This window comes from Mustela nigripes, chromosome 2 (genome assembly GCF_022355385.1).
Source record: "Mustela nigripes isolate SB6536 chromosome 2, MUSNIG.SB6536, whole genome shotgun sequence".
In the NCBI taxonomy this organism is placed as follows: Eukaryota; Metazoa; Chordata; class Mammalia; order Carnivora; family Mustelidae; genus Mustela; species Mustela nigripes.
This window is the reverse complement of record NC_081558.1, coordinates 85,763,294-85,781,334: the sequence shown is the minus strand read 5'-3', so window position 1 is coordinate 85,781,334 and position 18,041 is coordinate 85,763,294. Positions and strand designations below refer to the sequence as shown.

Genomic DNA, 18,041 nt, shown 5'->3' with positions numbered 1-18,041 from the left:
CAGAATGCTGTGGTGTCATTCAAGGAGCTGTGCGGCCTCTCGTCTGTGGCCAATCTCATGCAGTGCATGTTGGCGGTGTCTCCCCGCTTCCTGGGACCCGACAACACGCCGCTGGTGGTCCTGAATCTGAGCGAGCAGTACCCCACGATGGAGTTGCAGGGAATTGTGCCTGAGGTTCTAAAGAAGATTGTAACAACTTATGACATGGTGAGTTATTCTTTGTATTTTTATGGAGCCTGGGTGAGAGAGAGATCTTAAGACAAAACACCAGACATACTCAGGCACTCTTGCTAGGGTGAGCTTTCCCATTTCATGCTTCATTTATCTACATTGGAAAAATGATTCCTCTGACCTTGCTGCATTTGAAAGAGCTCAGTATTTTATCGGTGTTGTTTTAGAGAGTAGGATTCAGAAATACTTGCCTCCGTCGGATTAAATAATGGTTTGCTTTTCAAGAACGTATCTGAACTGATTTCTAAAGCATGTGCTCGAAGAATTTTTTTTATCTTTCTCTGCATCCAGCCCTTGATTTGCTCATTTTTATTTTGTTTTCATTGTTCAGGCTGGTAGAACTGAAAAATTTAATTATCTTCTAAAATAAATTTTAAGCACCATTAGGGGCAATTGCTTCCATCTCGTGATTATAATGTGTGATGCTTTCCTTCCTTACAGCAACTGCTCTGAGATACCTGTAATTCGTAATCAACGTAACACTAATGAGGTATCCTCAGGATACCTAGAATATTACATTTTTGTGCTTACATATATCGCATTTTCATTAATCCTATCCTGGTCTTATTGTACTTTTTGACTTATCGTAGCTCTGAGGGAGAATTAGTGGGTGAAGAGCACTGTTTCGACCCCAGGATGTCGTGGAGGCCGTCAGCACTTGGGAGTGCTGACAGTTGCTCTCCAGCCTGCAAGGTTAAGGGTGTGGGATGCTCCTCTCCCAGATGGGCCAGGCTGGCAGCCTGTGCTCCTCAGGGTGCTTAGCACTGGGAGGCCGTCTCTACCACCTCTTCTACACAAAATGCATGGACTACAACCACAAAACACTAGGCCTCAAGTGATATAGCTGCTGTGGTTAAAGACAGCAGCTATATATATATTATATATATATTAGCAGATATATATATATATATAGACACTCTGATGGGAGTGGCATCAGAAGACTTAACAGAAATATTTTCGACCGTTCTAGAACTGGATCTGAAAGCTTTAATTCAGAGGGGTTTATACAATTCAAAGGAAAGACAAAAACAGATTAGGCCAGCATTTCCCACAGTGTGTTCAGAGGAACATTGGCTTCTTAGGGGATTAGTAAATGTCACATGGGAGAAAGGGCTCCTTGGTAAAGCAATTTGGGGAAATACTGATTTGAATAAAACTAATCATATGTCTTTACTGTGGGATATCTTAGGGCTTTTGCTGACACTCTGAGTTCCCAAGGGGGCGATACATAGAGAATGCCCTCTTTCACAAGCTGACTGGACCAAGGGGTACTATTTCCAAAAACGGAAGTTCTAAATACCTTTGTTCTTGGTCTTCTTCACTTCCTGATCTTACTCGCTCAAGTGTTCAGGCAAAGAAGATCTGAGAAAGAAGTACGAGTCAGTAGAATGCAGTATTTTAAACAGCATATCCATTCATTACCTACCTTTTTCCTAGAGTCCTGCACAGTAGCCACACAGTTTAGCAGATACGTATTAGTCCCCTACTATTTCTAGCTTAGAATTCATAGTAGTGTGAGCGATCTAATGACCAAACAGTGGGCTTTACAGGCATACTGCAGAGAGTGGCGGTCGACCTGAAGAAAGAGGGAAGGCCAGGGGCAAGTTTGTCTCAGCACTGGGGAGAGAGCTGTGCTGGGTGCTGCGGGGACTGTAAGAATGAACTTGGGTCGCCCCTGTCCTCAGGGAGCCATCCAGTCCACTGGTAGGTAAGGGAGGCAGCTTGGGAGCAAAGCACGGGACACTTATGCTGTGCTCCTTTGTAGCAAAAAGTGGAAGGGTAGGAAAACAGGTAAAAATGGGAAAGTTTAGAGAACTCTTTCACACTGTGGCTGAGGCCACCTCGTTAGTTCCCACCTCCTCATGCTTTATGAGAAGAAGCCAGAAGAGGTAGCTGATGATGCATGTAAATGCTTCCTAAGCTTAAGCCACATATGAAATCGTTAGACATCTTGTAGACCTCTTTTGTTCACAAAAATCTAGCACGGTTTATACCCTTGGGGCTTCACGGATCTCTGTAGCAATCCCACAGTGACATTTCTTCATGGTAACCTTTTTTTTTTTTTTTTTTAAGATTTCATTTATTTATATGACAGAGATCACAAGTAGCAGAGAGAGAGAGAGAGAGTGAGGGAAGCAGTTTCCCTGCTGAGCAGAGAGCCCGATGTGGGACTCGATCCCAGGACCCTGAGATCATGACCTGAGCTGAAGGCAGCGGCTTAACCCACTGAGCCACCCAGGCGCCCCATGGTAACCTTTTTACCAGGAACTTTCCGAGAGTGGGGTGATGGCACCCCACGTGGGTGATAACAGGGGCGACTGGACAAGGGTGAGGACCCAGGACCTAGACCAGCAGCTGAGTGCTGACCATGGAGCTTCTCAGGGTTCATGGCAAAGAGACTTCTGGATGACAGGACCTCCCAGTGCCCACCATAGGATCCAGCACAGGAATCCCTCAGAGCTCCTAGCTCCCTGCCCCTTCTTCTCCTGGACTCCTGAATGATAACTCTTAACCACGAAACTCTTATTTGCACATAACTGGATAGCTGTATTGCTGCAGAAGTGCTCAGACAGAATGCTTTAGCATGTTCAAATCTTTTAAACTGTGAAATTTACTCTTATATAATGTTTAATGGACATAGCTGTGCTGCATTACACCCCTAGCTCTATTGATTTGTTCTGTTTTAACTCCATCTGAAAAAGTAAGCCATAAAATACTTAAAATTAAATTCAAACTACTATAATTTTAATTTTAAAATAACATTGCTACAGCAATAACTCTTATAATACTTGTATTTTATATTTCTTTTTTTAAAATAATTTCATGGTTTCTTACCTTGTGACAATTAATTTATTAAAGCTAGCTAAAGGAGTGTGGATGGGAAGTATGCTAATGTGCTGGACAGTCCAGAACCTTACATATAGCTCTTTATTTTTGTAATATTATGTTGAGCTTTACCCAAAATTAACCTTGGAAATAAGATCTTTTTTCATTTTGTTGACTTCCCATTTATAGTACGAAGGCTGCAAGAGAGAAGTAAGAGTAGTGTGAGAAACCCCCTCCAGGACTCCTGTGTCGTTGTCCATCTGCACTGCTGAAGCTTACCCTCTGGGGAGGCCAGGGCCCTGCATGCCATGTCCTAAGAGTGTGCAGTTATGTATTTATGCTGTCATGACTGTGATTACTTCTCAGTGTCTAAACTCTTGTTAATAAGCCAACATATAAAAAATGTGCCATTTCTTTGGGAAAAAGGAGAATGCAGAGAAGGAATTGATCATGCAAATATGAACAACCTGTAAACCATTCTAGAGGCTAGGAAAGAATGCCCCTGTCTAGGGTGACCACATATCCTGGTCTTCCTGTTGACACATCTCTTGCCCCAGAGTAATTATTAATAGTTCCCCCTTTAACTCTTAGAAGTGTCTCTATCAGGGCGCTTAGGTGGCTTATTCGGTTAAGCATCTGCTTTCAGCGCAGGTCATGATCCCGGAGTCCTGTAACTGAGCCCTGCATTGGGCTCCCTGCTCAGTGGGGAGTCGGCTTCTCCATCTTTCCTTGCTCCTCCCCCTGCTTGTGCTTGCTTTCTCTCTCTCTCTTTCTCAAATAAATAAATAAATAAATCTTAAAAAAAAAAAAAAAAGAAGTGACCCTATTTAGATAATTAGTTGTATGGTTACCCTATCCATGGCCCCTAGATTGTCTTAATGGCCCTTGTGATTACCATCAACAAATGGATCTTCTAAATTGTCCAAACTGTGGTTTTGCACTATGTGTGGTCCCTCCTTGGGTGCTAGAAGTGGTGAGGTTTAACCCTTGGTCAAAGTCATGTAGGTGTCAGAGCCATGCAGGAGTAGAGGAAGAAGAGAAGTACAGACACCTTCTTAGGCTAGGCAGATTGGGGTGGGGGGTATTGAAAACAAGGACTGGACTGCTATGGAGAGTAGAATGGCCATATGTTCCTCAGACAAATAAGGCTTTTCTCCCCTTAACGTGTTTACAGTTTAATAAAGGAGATAAAGTGTATCCATAGATAGTAAGATGATACATAACAGATATTTTAAAATGTGTAAACGAGGGATGCCTGGGTGGCTCAGTGGGTTAAAGCCTCTGCCTTCAGCTCGGGTCATGATCTCAGGGTCCTAGGATCAAGCCCTGCATCGGGCTCTCTGCTCAGCAGGGAGCCTGCTTCCCTCTCTCTCTGCCTGCCTCTCTGCCTACTTGTGATCTCTCTCTCTCTCTCTCTGCCAAATAAATAAATAAATAATCTTTTTTAAAAAATGAAAAATAAAGTGTGTAAACGAACCATTTGGATGTTATAGACAAGAATGGTCAGTTTCAGGTTTAGGTATTAGGAAGCTTCAGGGAAATATTGGCCTTTGAGCTAGACCTTTAAGAATAAGTCATATTTGAATAGGTAGAGGTGATAAGGAGGAGGCTGTTGAAAGTCGAATTCACAGAGTGAAATGTGCTCGAAAATGTGGAAGCACATATTCTGGGAGATTCACCTGAGGCCCATGGTCGTTCCTGCACATCTTGGAACAGTATGCGTATACACTGCATGTTTCCTCAGGGATTATGCAGTGTAGGAGGCTGAGAGTGAGAGAGAGCCCGAAGACTACATGTTGAGTGCTTTTATTTTGCTCCTGATCCAAAGGAAACCACGGAAACCCTGTGGCACATCAAATTAGTGGTAGAACTAGGCTTAGGAGTCTTTGTCCCATGTTTTTTTCTGCAATCCAGGTCAGGAAGATCACCATGTGTGGTATATAGATGAGTGATCAATATACAGATAAAGCCCAGCTATCTTCAATAATAATAATCTAAAGTTGTTCACATGGGGTTCTCCAAGTGAGAGGTAACTTGTTTCTGATTCCTGTTCCTTATGACGATTTCATACTTTGGTATAGATTAAAAGACAGATTTGATGAGCTTAAACTGAGGAAGCCTATTTCAAAAGCTAGATCAGATTCCCCTCAAAGAAATCTGGTTATAAGTAGCTGAACATATCTTTTATATTATTACTTCAGAAAACAAAACATTTAAATATGTTATGTAAAATTTATGTAAATGAACTTGAGTACATTTGCTGTTCACTCAAATATCAAAATTGAGCTAGAATGTTCTCATGTAATTAAAAGCTGGTAGGAGAAAATAAGGATTATGTAATTTGTTGAGTTTATGTTACTGTGAACAACAGTACTCTTTACAATACCCAGTGCTCTTAAGAGCACATCTGCAGGGGTGCCTGGGTGGCTCAGTGGTTTAAGCCTCTGTCTTCGGCTCAGGTCATGATCTCAGGGTCCTGGGATCGAGCCCCACATCGGCTCTCCACTCAGCGGGGAGCCTGCTTCCCCCTCTCTCTCTCTGCCTGCCTCTCTGCCTACTTGTGATCTCTTTCTATCAAATAAATAAATAAAAATCTTTAAAAAAAAAAAAAAGCACATCTGCACTGGCAGGTCAGTGTAACCTTTCCCCGCCCATCAGTATCAGTGATCTAATTCAGCATTGTTTTAAATGAAAGTGATTTTTACCATCCTTTTAGTATTGATGAAAGTAATAATTCAGCTTTCTAGCTATCTTTATTAATGTCCTATTTCAGACTTAAAATTTCTAAATTTTTGTGAGATCTGTAATAAACTATAGAGACCAAGGATTCAACATCCTTCCTCTTTAGAGAGAAAACTTGGAAATGTTGCATAAAAAGAAAGTTCTCCTTAAGAATTTTTTTCATGGGGCTTTGAGGACAGTCTTCACAGTGAAGTGAGCCAGACACGAAAAGATAAGTACTACATGATTCCACTTACGTGAGGGATCTAAAATAGCCAAATTCATACAATCCGAGACTGGAATGGTAGTTACCAGGGGCCTGGAGGATGGAGAAATGGAGTCATTCATTAATCAATAGGCATAGCTCTGGTTAAGTATGACAAGTCAGCTCCAGAGCCCCCACCGGCCAACATTGTGCCAGTAGTCAACAGAAATGGATTATATGCCTAAAATTTGTTAAGAGGATGGCTCTTCCGCGAAGGGGCTCTTCATGCAGCTCTTTTAAGAAAAAGGCTTTTCTCCCCTTGATTTTGTTAGGATTTTCTGTAACACGGAATAGGCTTCAGTCACTGTAATGAACTTGAAAGTGGAGTTGTAGGGAAGGAAAGGAGAGAAGAAACAGTAAAGAAAATGATGCCCAATTCTGTTCCAGGCAGTACGGCTAGTCCTGCGCACAGCAGAGGACGCACAGGCAGCCCCATCTGTTCAAAGATTACACGGGACCTCATTCCTACCATTGCAGTGCTTTTGTATTTACTTTCTGTTGAAAATAAGTTTGTTTTGATCTTTTTCAGCCTCACAAAATTCTTGGTTTTAATTGCTTTCACATCTAATTAAGAAAGCATACTCTGGGGAATCCCCTTATCCAGTAAAGAATAGTATTTTTTTCAGTGTTTAAAGGGAGGAAAATGATGCTTTATCTGGGAGGATATTATTTGCTCTCTGAGTATTTTTATATAAATTACTGAATAGTCCCTTCTAACACATTACTTGCAATATTTCTTTGAAACAAGTTTCTTTCAATGAAATATGTGAAATGAAGGTCTTCCTTCTTATACAGACATGCTGGTGGTTGGCATGTAACGTCAGGAGCACTCTGCTTTATCTTACGGGTGTGATTTCATGTATTTTATCTTGCCGCTGCCTAATGTGGTGAAGAGATAAATCACACTTCATAATTAATGGAGTCGGCCCATCTGGACCAAGCCAGAGATGATCTGTAATAAGGCTGCTATTGATCCCCGTCTCCTTTGTGGCTCCTTTTATCACTTTACTGCCTCAGAACTTGACATTAAAAGCTTCTTTCTAATTGGAGGTGTCAACCTTCCCATCTTTTGTAATCAGAGAAAAAAGGCCAGATAGATTACAATGCTGTAGGATAAGACTGAGCTTAAGGGTGTGTGTGTGTGTGTGTGTCTGTGTGTGCGTGTGTGTCTGTGTCTGTGTGTGTCTCTGTGTGTGTAGAAAGGTGGATATCCCGCAGAGGGAGGATCAGAAACCCAAAGGCTGTCGTCTAATTCAGAGACAGGAGAGGTCCAGCCAGTGATGTGTCCGAACGCAATTTCCCTGGAGCCATTCAAACCACACAGCTGAGCCATTCCAAAACCATTTAAGCGGCCGGGCTGCTGGGAGGGGCAGGAAACGTTAAAGATTACAGTGTGATGACAGCATCACATGTGGGATTAGATCAGATGCAGCAGGCTGCCGCTTGGTAATCAGATACAGGGAGACTCGGAAACGTTTGGAATATAGTGCTCAGGATGTGCCTGTGCTGGTGATGGTAGATTTTACTTCTGATCCGTTTTCTAGTTTTATATGTCTCTGCAGAAACCAAGGAGCACGTACTCAGAAGTTCTCTCTCTCTCTCTCTCTCTCTCTCACACACACGCACACCCCCCAGATACTTAAGCAATGAGCAGTTGGGGAAAGAATAGCATTTGAAGGACTGACCATTCCCTTGAGACTTCACCCTACAGCAGTTTTTGTCAACTAAATTGGATACCTAGCTCCAGACTCTCTGGGAGGACAGACATGAAAACCGTAATGGAGTTCAACATGTTGTCAGGCGGTGTCTTCAGGCAAGAAGTGATAAATGGTATTAAGCAAGCCCCTGTATCATCTGACATACCTGCAGTCTGACTTAAAATTTCTGCGTAAGCTAGAAAATGGCGATACAGCTGGTGCTGTCCAACCATATTGGTAAATGAGAAACGAGAGCCTGCTCCTGGCCTCATTTCAGATCTCGGGTAGATATCACTCGAAACAAGGCCACCTGGGGAACTACCAGCAGTGGTTTGGGGCATGTATTTGGTGGGGTCTCTACCCTTTTACTTCTCTGTTTGGAGTCTTTCTTTGGCCTTTTAAAGGGCAAAGCAAGATTGCTTATTTTTCAAACACTGTATTTCTTTATTATTTTCATATTTTTATTTTACTGAATCTTGTAGAAACTATGTATAAAGCGTATTTGCAACCTAAAGCTCCAGAAAAGTTAGGGGACTTCTTTCTAAACCGATGCTTTATGCAGAAGAACACTACTACATTTTTGATAGTACTAGGATCACTGAAGCACTGTGATTTTCTTCTTCCTTTTTTTTGCCTATGCAAGAGCAGGGGAATTACTTGTTCCCATCAAATCCCACATTTCATTTTCAATTTTGCTCTCATATTCCTTCAAAGCTTATTTTTGATATAGTCTCTTCTTGCCTGAAAGTATTTTGTGTTTCTGCATTGGGTAAAGGCAGGTTGTTTGCTAAGTTCTTTCTGTCAAGGATGCTTCCAGGAAATTAAGAAAGAAAGAGAGGAAGGGAGGAAGGAAAGAAAGAATGAACAAACTGTATACATAAAATGGCGTCCTTGCTCTGTAAATAATACAAACATACTATTCTTTTGGTTAGTCGTGATGTGCACTGGTGGCTTCTAGAAGCTGTGAGGAAGTGTTTAGTTTCCTTCTCCTAGTTTATTCGGTAAACTTTTGTGTCTCCATTTGACTTTGAATAAGTAAAACTTCACTGAGCAGAGGGAGCTGGGCCGCTGTGGCCAGCACCCAGGTTCAGCCCCTCTATGATCTGTGCCTCTGGGGCAGAGTCTGAGTACAAACCTCACACTCAACTCAGAAGGCAAAGGAACATGCAGCCTTCTTCTCTCAGGAGGGAGGTGGGTATGCCCCAATTTCTGTTCAGTTTGGTGAACTTGATCCGTTGCATTGATTTATTTTATCTTCTTTTGACTGTAAATACTCATCTCTTGAGGTAAAATGCTCAGTCTCTTGGACTTTTTTTCCCTCTGCTTCTCTACAAAATGGCCACTCGTTGTCTGAAGGGGAATGGTTGCAGAAGGCTTTGTGCTTATAAAGAGCATCACTCTAAAGCTTGCCCTCCTCCCTTCCGCTCCCATTCACCTTGAGACAGGGCCATGCAGTGGAGGGACGCCCTAGCTACTCTCACTCAGGACCGCAAGAGACAGACTGCTAACTTCTCCACTGCCCTTTCCCTCCTCCTGTCTGTGCACTGCCAACCTTTCCGCCAGCCTTGGGAGGTGGATGGCCGTCTCCCCGACTCCAGGGCTCCAGGCTCTGTGATCTGTGGGTTGATTCTTTGCATGTTAAAACAATCTAGAAAATTATTTCTCCTCGACACATCCTGACTTTCAAGCCTGTTGTTTTGGTGGGAACCCAAATAAAAATCTAGTTTGACCTTTAAAACGGAGAAGTGTCTGATTTTATAAGGGAGCTGCGCTTCACCCAGGGCTCTGAAACTAGTTGTTTGAATTGGTGGAAAGCCCCTGGGGCAAAATGGTTTCTAAAGTATGGCAGTGTATGTGGGAAAAAGTGGCTCTGTCCCTTTCCCACAGCACCTGTGTTCCTGCTGCGCCCCCCTCCCCTCACCCCTGGATGTCAGCATTCCCTTCCCACTGCAACACATCTTTGGGATTGCTGGAGTCCTGAAATCCCAGCCAGAGGAAACCCCAGAGGATTCAGAAAGGAGCCAGAATGTTAGGTGAATAACATTCTTCTTAGAGCCTCTTAGAACAGTGGCATCTGTTTGGTGTATTTGGACTGATGAAGTTATGTTAAGCCTAATAATTGCCAAACAAGAAGGGGAGAAAAATAACTTTAAGGACAATTACTCCATGCCTATATTCCTCCAGAAATTGAAGTTTTCCAGATTCAAATTTTTGATTTGTTACTATTAATACTGTGCAGCTCTTTAAAAGAAAAAGTTTTTTCAACTTCCAGAATCTGTTTGACATCTTAAAGTTTGGAATTATTTTTGTCATGTCCACAGAACAATATCATCTCTACATCTAGTTTGGTAGGTGTGAGTGTCCTCTTTTGTGGGAATCCTTTTCAAACAGAAAAGTGATGATCAAAGAAACAAAGAACCTAATTGGCTTTCAGTGCATGGTAATTTATTTGTATGTCTTTACGCAGCTTGTGAGTTCTAGATCCTTTTAGATTCACAGAAATGAAGATGAGCTGACCTAGAACATGCACTTCATAGCTCACTGATACATTCAGCCTGCTTTTTCCCTTGAGCTTGGAAGCTCTCTGGTCCTCTCACCTTGGACCCAGGAGATGACTGTGTCTCTCTTGACCCTCTAACCTTTGCTGTTGGCACAGAGGTGGCTTTGCCAGCTACTTGGTTGGAGAAATAATTGTGTTCATCTCCATCTCTGTCAGGATGCAGAGACCTGAGTTGGAAATCCTGGAGCTCCCCAAGTGTGGGCTCCACTTTGAAACCCCAAGGACTACCTGGGCCACACTCCATTGGAGGACCCAGGAAAGGCTGGAGAAATGACTGCCTTTGCCCTCTGAGCCTGCAGTTTGCCCTCGTGTCTGGCTCCATTTGGGGTTCAGAATGTTCTCCAGGCGGTTAATTGGAAATCGTTTGCCTGAGTGATTATTTTACCAGTGCTGGCTACAATTAACAAGTAAGAATCACACGTGTGAATTTCTTTTCAGAAGTTTTTTTTTTTTTTTTTGTCAAAGATTCATCAAAAGGATGAGCAGTTTAATATTTCAGTGTGTTCCTTTGTTGTCCATATTCAGGTTAGAGTTTAGAAAACATGGAAGTTACCTGGATAATATGAATTTATTATTTAGAATTTTGATGTTTTTACTATCATGCCCTGACTTTATACATGTGAGAGCCATTCAAAGATTAATTTGATTTATTACCACCCATTTTTGTGAAGTTTGGAACAGCATATACTCTTCCATTTAGGAATTCAGCACTGTCGCAAGTGTAATTTGGAGTTGAGTTTAAAAAGACTGAAATTACATCAGATACTTGTATAAAGTTGTTAGTGGTGATACATAGATTTGTTTGTAAATGCAAAGATGAGCGTCTCTGTTTTTGTGGACAATACGCTATAGATATGCAATCACAGTTTAGAAGACAACTCTCCAAGAAATGGGATAATTTGAATGGAACCAACTCCGTGAAAATGAAGCTACTGAGATAACCAGCTTTTATGAAAAATAATGTATTTCTGAAATGATTTTGAGATTGTATGCACTACAATGTGTTTGTAGGCACTTATTCGAACCACCTTCTGACATCTTTTCTGGGGCAGTAGGGTATACTCATTTCTGACCTTTTTTCTTTTTTCTTTTTTTTTTTAAAGTCTGTTATATCCCTAGTTATGAACTGGAGACAAGTTTTAAAGGTGTTTTTCCACAGCCTTTTGAATAATGAGGTGGTGATTTTTCTTCACAGCTAGATGTGTGCCCATAAATAACATTTGGCACTACACCAGCTTTGAAGCCTACATCTTGTTGATGTGTTACATTTGACCTCATCCTCATAAGACGAGTAAAATTGAGCCCTGCTTGTGGATCCGTTCTCTCCCGGTTTGGCGTGAGTGGGAGTGCTCACCCTCAACCTCACCAAAACCCTCAAGTGTACAGGGGGCCGGGCGGTGACTGCCCTCTGCACACCGACTTCTCGCTCAGTGGGGACTGCAGGAACTGTCACTCCTTACTCCTGTTTTTCATTCTGTTCGTTTCTATTCCCCCAGATTGACATGAAATAATTAATGCCACTCACCCCACAGAAATAACCACCTTTAATACCAGAAATCTGATCTTACTACCACATGAATTTATCAGGAATAAAAATACTACTTAATAATGGCTTTAAAGGCTTTTCTAACTTAATTAGGGTGTTTTAAATTCTGAACCATAAGAAAACTACTCTCACTGTAAACTCAGTGGGTGGACAATATGATGTGTTCAGAGTTAAGTTTAACTCTACAAGCTTAATTACCAATTAACTTAAAAATAACATGTTAGGTAGTTTAAAATATTTATTTCCCTACTGCATTTCATATTAGTCAGATTTTTAGGGCTGACCGGTTTAGGTTTTTATATGGAGATTTTATATAGAACATCTTTTATCAACTTACAGAACTCTTTAATTCTGGTATTTTCTTTGAAATGAGTGTTGATCATTCTTTTTTTTTTAATTTTTTATTTTTTATAAACATATATTTTATCTTTCTTTATAAACATTACACTCCTACGCTAGAAGGTGGTCATATGGAGTCACACCATCGTTTATGTCATTGTATGGGCAAAAAATAATTTGGAGGTTTTTTTTGAAGATTTTATTTATTTGAGAGAGAGAACTCATGAGCTGGGTGAGGGGCAGAGGGAGAAGCCGGCTCCCCACCATGTGATATGCGGCTGTTTCCCTGGGACTCTGGGAGCCAAAAGAGGTGCTTAACTGACTGAGCCACTGAGGAGCCCAATAATTTTGGTTTTTAAATCACTTCTCTGGTGCCGAAAACAAGCAAGCAAGCAAGCAAACAAACAAACAAACCCCCCAAACCCTATCTTTATAAATAGAAATGGCTGAGTATTTAACTAAATGGAAGTGGGATGGTACTTAACTAATTTTTATTTGATTTCCTGAAACGGAGCCCTGTTTTTGTGGTGAATCTATGGAAGTCTTTGACCAATGTTAGGACTCTCCATAACCAAATCTTTCTTTTGCCGAGACATATCATATGTTTACCCTTTGGAAATACTAGCTGCACTTAATTTTTCATGGTCTTTTCTAAAATGTGAATATAATCTCTCAAGCTGTGTTCTCTTGAATACATTTAGTCCAATGTCACCAAATGATGCATCTTGTACCATGTTAGGTCAGGGGTTGGGGAAACTGGCCCATGGGCCCTGATCTGTCACCAGCTGTTTTTGTGTGGTCTGCAAGCTGTTTTGAGTGATTTCTTACATGCTAAATGATGGAAAGCCATAGAAAAATAATACTGTATGACTTGAAATGTGAAATCCAAGTCTCAGTGCCCATAAACAAAGCTGTATTAGAGCCCTAACATTCTCTGTGACCATTTTTGTACCACAACAGCAGCACAGAGTTGTCAAGACAGAAACTGAGCCTGAGCCTAAAAACCTCAAATACCTAAGGTCTGCTCTTTCACAGGAAGGCTTCGCCAACCCCTCACAAAGAGGATCAGGCGAAAAAGTCCCTAGGGTATTTTAATGCCCTGGTTCCCATATTCGCTTTCACCAGTTTAAATGATGATTTCAGAGGCTTTTCTTTCTCTTTTTTTAAAGTAATGGAGTCAGTGCATTTTGAATTTTGACCCATCACAACAGCATTCTACTTGGTCAGTTGGTAGGAGAAGCATGCCAGCCAGAGCTGGAGGGCTCCTGTCCTGGAAAAGCATTAACACTGACTATTGACATTTGTTAGCATTTTGATGGTCAAGAACCTGCAGGCACTAGAGGTGGACGTCGGAAGAGGAAAGTCAACAAAAACTTTTGCTCTGGCTGCTTGCAGTGCTTCCCAGGCAAGTTGGCTACCTTGGTGGGAATGGTGACCATTGCACAGAGTTTTGTTATCCAGGATACTGTGTAACTAGCTTACTTCACAGTGAGCGTATAGTCTTGCTTGTGCTGCTTAGTACTGAGGCATTAAAAAATGAGCCAAAGAATGGAGTTTAAGTGGTACTGCTTGTATCAGTTGAAGCAAGCCTCTCTTGTTGCAGAGGAAGGGGAATTGGGTGGAATTCCCAAGCAGGCTCCTCATGTCTCTGAAAACCCCTGGTTTCCTTTTACCCTTTCCAAGCAGGGAGCAGGGCTTTCTCTCAAATGATAAAATTCAGGCTGTGCTAACCACATTCTATTTAAAGCTGTCTCATCAGGGAAAGGATATAAAGGGTGCTAGAGGCGAAGATGGAACCTGTGAACCCCACCCCACCCCAGGGGGAATGGGAAGCCTGCTCTGAGGGCCCTCTGCAGCTTCCCACACCCTGCTTCTTTATGTTGTTCATTTCCTTCTGCACCCACTGCAGCTTGTTTGGTTTCTTTTTTTCTCTTTTTTTTTTTTTATTTTTAAGGTACCTCTCTCCCCTGCTGCTGGGTTGGAGCTCCAGGATGGCAAGGATAGTGTGTGTGCCCTGCTCACCATACTGTCTCTACCACAGAGCAGGTGCACAAGGTAGATCTATAAATGAGTAAATGAAAATGACCTTGATTTCCAGCACACAGATCAGGTGTTCTTCCTACCCTGTCTCTCTGCCCCCAAATGGCTACATTTTCTTGAACTTGGCTGATTTATGTCATCACATGTAGTCTTCCCTGGGAGGGTTAGGTTTCGGGCTGGCCAGAGGATGGAGGTTGGGGCTGCTGCTCTTCCAGGCTTGGTACTAGATGGCAGTCCCCACATCCTAAGGCAGTGAGTGGAGCCTTTGTAATAGGTCCCACAAAAAGGGGAGGCCTGAGATGCCAGTGGGAGGTGTGGGCCGGAGGCCAAAGGCTTGGGACTCCAACAGGTGGATAGAGGAATGCAGGCATGAGGTTCCTTCCCCAGATCATTTACCTCTTCTTCATACTCTCAGATCTCCCCTACCTTTTGCCAGAGGACTTTGCTGTGTCTGAAGTTCCCTACTTAAAGATTCGTATGTCCTAAGAGGAAAATGCAGCAGAGGTGAGGAGTGGAGGGGAGAGTCCTAGTTGTTCACCCGGCTGGATTCAGTGAAGCCACCCTGGGATGGGAACATTGTTCATATAGAGTGCAGTGTTCTAGGATTTCCTAGAACGTGTCCACAGACAGATTGTCATGCGAGCTAATAGGTGGGCATAGGCTCCTGGTGCGCCAAGTGGAGAAGTACTTGAGTCAGACAGCCATCTTCTCTCAGCTGTCCTACCTGCTTCCTCCCTGACACTCACTGTCCCTGCTAAGTGAGCTGTATCACACTCCTGTGCTCCTGGGAGGAAAAACTGGACTCTCCTGGACACACACCCACACACGCGCGCATGCACGCACGCACATGCACACTGCCCACCAGCTCTGACCCCACCTTGGGAAAGTCTTTGTCCTTATCTCACCTGCCATCATGAACTAAGTTAGTGCACCAGGCATCCAGCAGAAGGTAACGCCCCGGTGTGTTTTGCCAGTAAGTACAGTTGTAGCGTCACACTGACCATCTGGGCAGGTGTGCGTGCAGTGTGAGTACCCACATGCAAAACAGCTCTCTCCAAAGACACCGTGACTGGAAATTGGGGGATGAAGGAGGAAGTATACACCCCAGACTCTAGGAAGTATATGAGTGGGTTTTGGGGGCTGAGGTTTTGCTGGCAAAGAATATGAGCCCTGATGATGAGATAGGCCCTGGTGCTTATCCTAATCTGTGACTGAGGGTGAGTCCACTTCTCTATCTGTAAAGTGGGCATAGTTTCACCACCTCAAAGAGTACAAAATTATATGTAAATAGCCCAGACCATAGTAAATTCTCAGTAAATGGGAGTCATCATCATGGTATTGTTAGTTTCCAAATGCTGGACACCTGCATTTCACGAAGCTCACGAAGCTTTAAAACCTTTCTGTGTGTGTATCACTCCGAACTTCAGAGCACAGCTCTGCTGTAGAGAGAGCATGGCTGCTCCATTTCATAAAGGCGGGTTTAAATTACAAAGTGAAAAGCAGAAGATAAGGTTTAGGTGAGTTGTCTCTCTTCTCTGAAAGGGGAAGACACAGGGGAACCCTTGAGTTACATGGTCAACACCCAGAACAAGTCCTGGGTTTCTACCGTAAATATATTAGTACCTGGTCAACTGCGTTCTTGTCTTCCTTCTTGATCTGCAATTCCTGGAATACCGCGGGCACTTCACTGGGCTAAAAGATTAAATAAATAAATGAAATGAAAATACTGCTTTGCATTACAGAGAAACGTCCCATTGCTTTTTTCTCTTAACTAACATCTATACTTAGTTACACAGACCTGAGAGAAACTAATGATACCTTACAGTAAGAGTGTGATTGAATTACCTTCTGTTAATTAGGAGTTTCTAAATCACCTTAATCCCCTTGGAGAAAAGACTTGATATAAGTAGACAGTAATAAAAGTGGTACTATGTTTCATTCTAATTGTATCTTTTGAAATTCAATTAATGTTGTAATAATTGTTTTAAACAAGGATGTTGGAACTCAAAATGGTCCTTGGTGACTTGAAAGAGTTAATGTAGCATCCAGAAGTTCTTAATCCCTTTCAGGAAGTAGCTTGCTCACTGAATAATTGGGTTTAAGGAGCCTGAGTTCCCCATTCTTCTTCAGGGGTGATTCTGGCCAAGTTTTAAGCCATTCTTATCAGTTCCTTGAGGACACTCCCCTCCATCCAAGGGGTAGGCTCTGAACTCACTGTCCTGAAAACTTCCGAGACTGGAGACCTAAAACAGCAGAGTGTTGCCCTTCTTTCCTTCCGGCTTTTCAGGCATTTACTAGAGGCAGAGGGAGTGGCCGGCTGTAGACTGTGTCCCCGCTGGACTGTGCCTTGCTGCCCGTCAGACGCAGCTGTAAGTCCCTCTGTCCTCCCATTCCTTCCCTCTACCTTGACGGCAGAGGCTGCTTGGACACCAGATGTACTTGGGCTTCCTGCCGCGTGTCCTGCAATCACATTGTTGTTACAGTTTGCGAAAGCAGGAGACGCAGTTTCCAGCGTTAAGAGGCTGACATGACATGACCAAAGGCCTGGCGAGGATGGGGTTTGTGTGTGTGTCCCCTTGAAGCAGCCATGGTACCCAGTGACTCATCACAAGCCGTAGACTGCGCATTGAGTGTGAGAACTTTGAGTCTTCCCACAGTGATCGTGTAAACCTCGTGTAATTCTGTGTAGCACATCAAGTTATTCCCTGATGAGATAAGGCTCCATAAAATGGAGAGATGAGAACATTATTATATTTTAAATGCATTTGAACTTTACAATATATGTGTTCTTCATGCAGAAAAGTACAGTACAATATATTATTATATGAACTAATAGGAATTATTATATACTTTTTCTGGATAGTTTTATAATTCAGTGGAGTTCCTCTTTAGGATAGCTTAGTTTCTGTTTTGTTGCTTAATTTTCAACAGTTTTTGTTTCCTTGGAATACGTATTGTACAGGACCAATAAGAGCCCAAGAGCAAAACCAAAATTCTTTTCAACTTTGAATTTCTGTGTACTTCCTGAAGCTGAAACTATTCAGAAGTTTTAAAACTTCGCCAACAGTTTATAGTAGGATAAACATTTAAAATCCGTATACTGGCTTTATAACTAATCTTTTGATCTGTTAGATCCCTAGGTATTTCCAGAGCCCTGTTCTAATACCCCAAGCTATTTTGCCTAGTCGAGCTTCTCCAGCTTCTGGTCTATTTAAACATGTTTGGGAACATATGGAGACCTGTAGTAATGCTAAACCCCAATTAATCTAGAAATAGGAGTGAATTTCTTTTAAATCAGTGTTTGATTATGGCTTAATAGTTTATTCAGTTGTCTACATAAAACAAAATTTTCTTCTCTGTTTTAAAATATGATTTTTGATAAGATAAATCACCCTGGTGCATTTGTTGTTTTAATTCCTCTGAGCTCTGCCTCTGTGATTTTGCCTCCCCCCCCCCCTTTTTTTTCAATCTTTTATTCTTCTTTTTAGCACTCCCCCCAAGCCCAGTTTTCTCTTTGCAGTGTTTTCTCTCATCTTTGCTCCTTTCTCCTCTCTTCCAATGTAGCAAATGTGTCTAACTAAGGACTTCTAGCGGCTGACACTGGAAATGCCACTCAGAAATACCCACACGTGTAAACATTTGGCCATCCGTATACGCTGGGTGCCAAAGAACTGGCAGAAAGCAAGAACCCAGGGCAATCACCTGGTTGTTTTGACTACATGATACTGTTTATTTTCATGAATTTTATACTGAATGCAAATTTTTTTTAGGTAAGCACAGGAGAAATATATATTAGTCTGTGTGTAATAAGCCTAA

The 18,041-nt window shown here is 42.2% G+C and overlaps 1 protein-coding gene across 1 annotated transcript in view; it reads left to right on the top strand.

Annotated features, from left to right (window-relative positions):
• Positions 1-18,041, top strand: part of PLCL2 (phospholipase C like 2) — a 190,759-nt gene that overhangs the window by 120,528 nt on the left and 52,190 nt on the right. Inside the window, exon 3 of the mRNA XM_059390876.1 lies at positions 4-207. Within this exon, the coding sequence (XP_059246859.1) occupies positions 4-207 (204 nt within the window). The remainder of the gene's footprint in view (positions 1-3; positions 208-18,041) is intronic.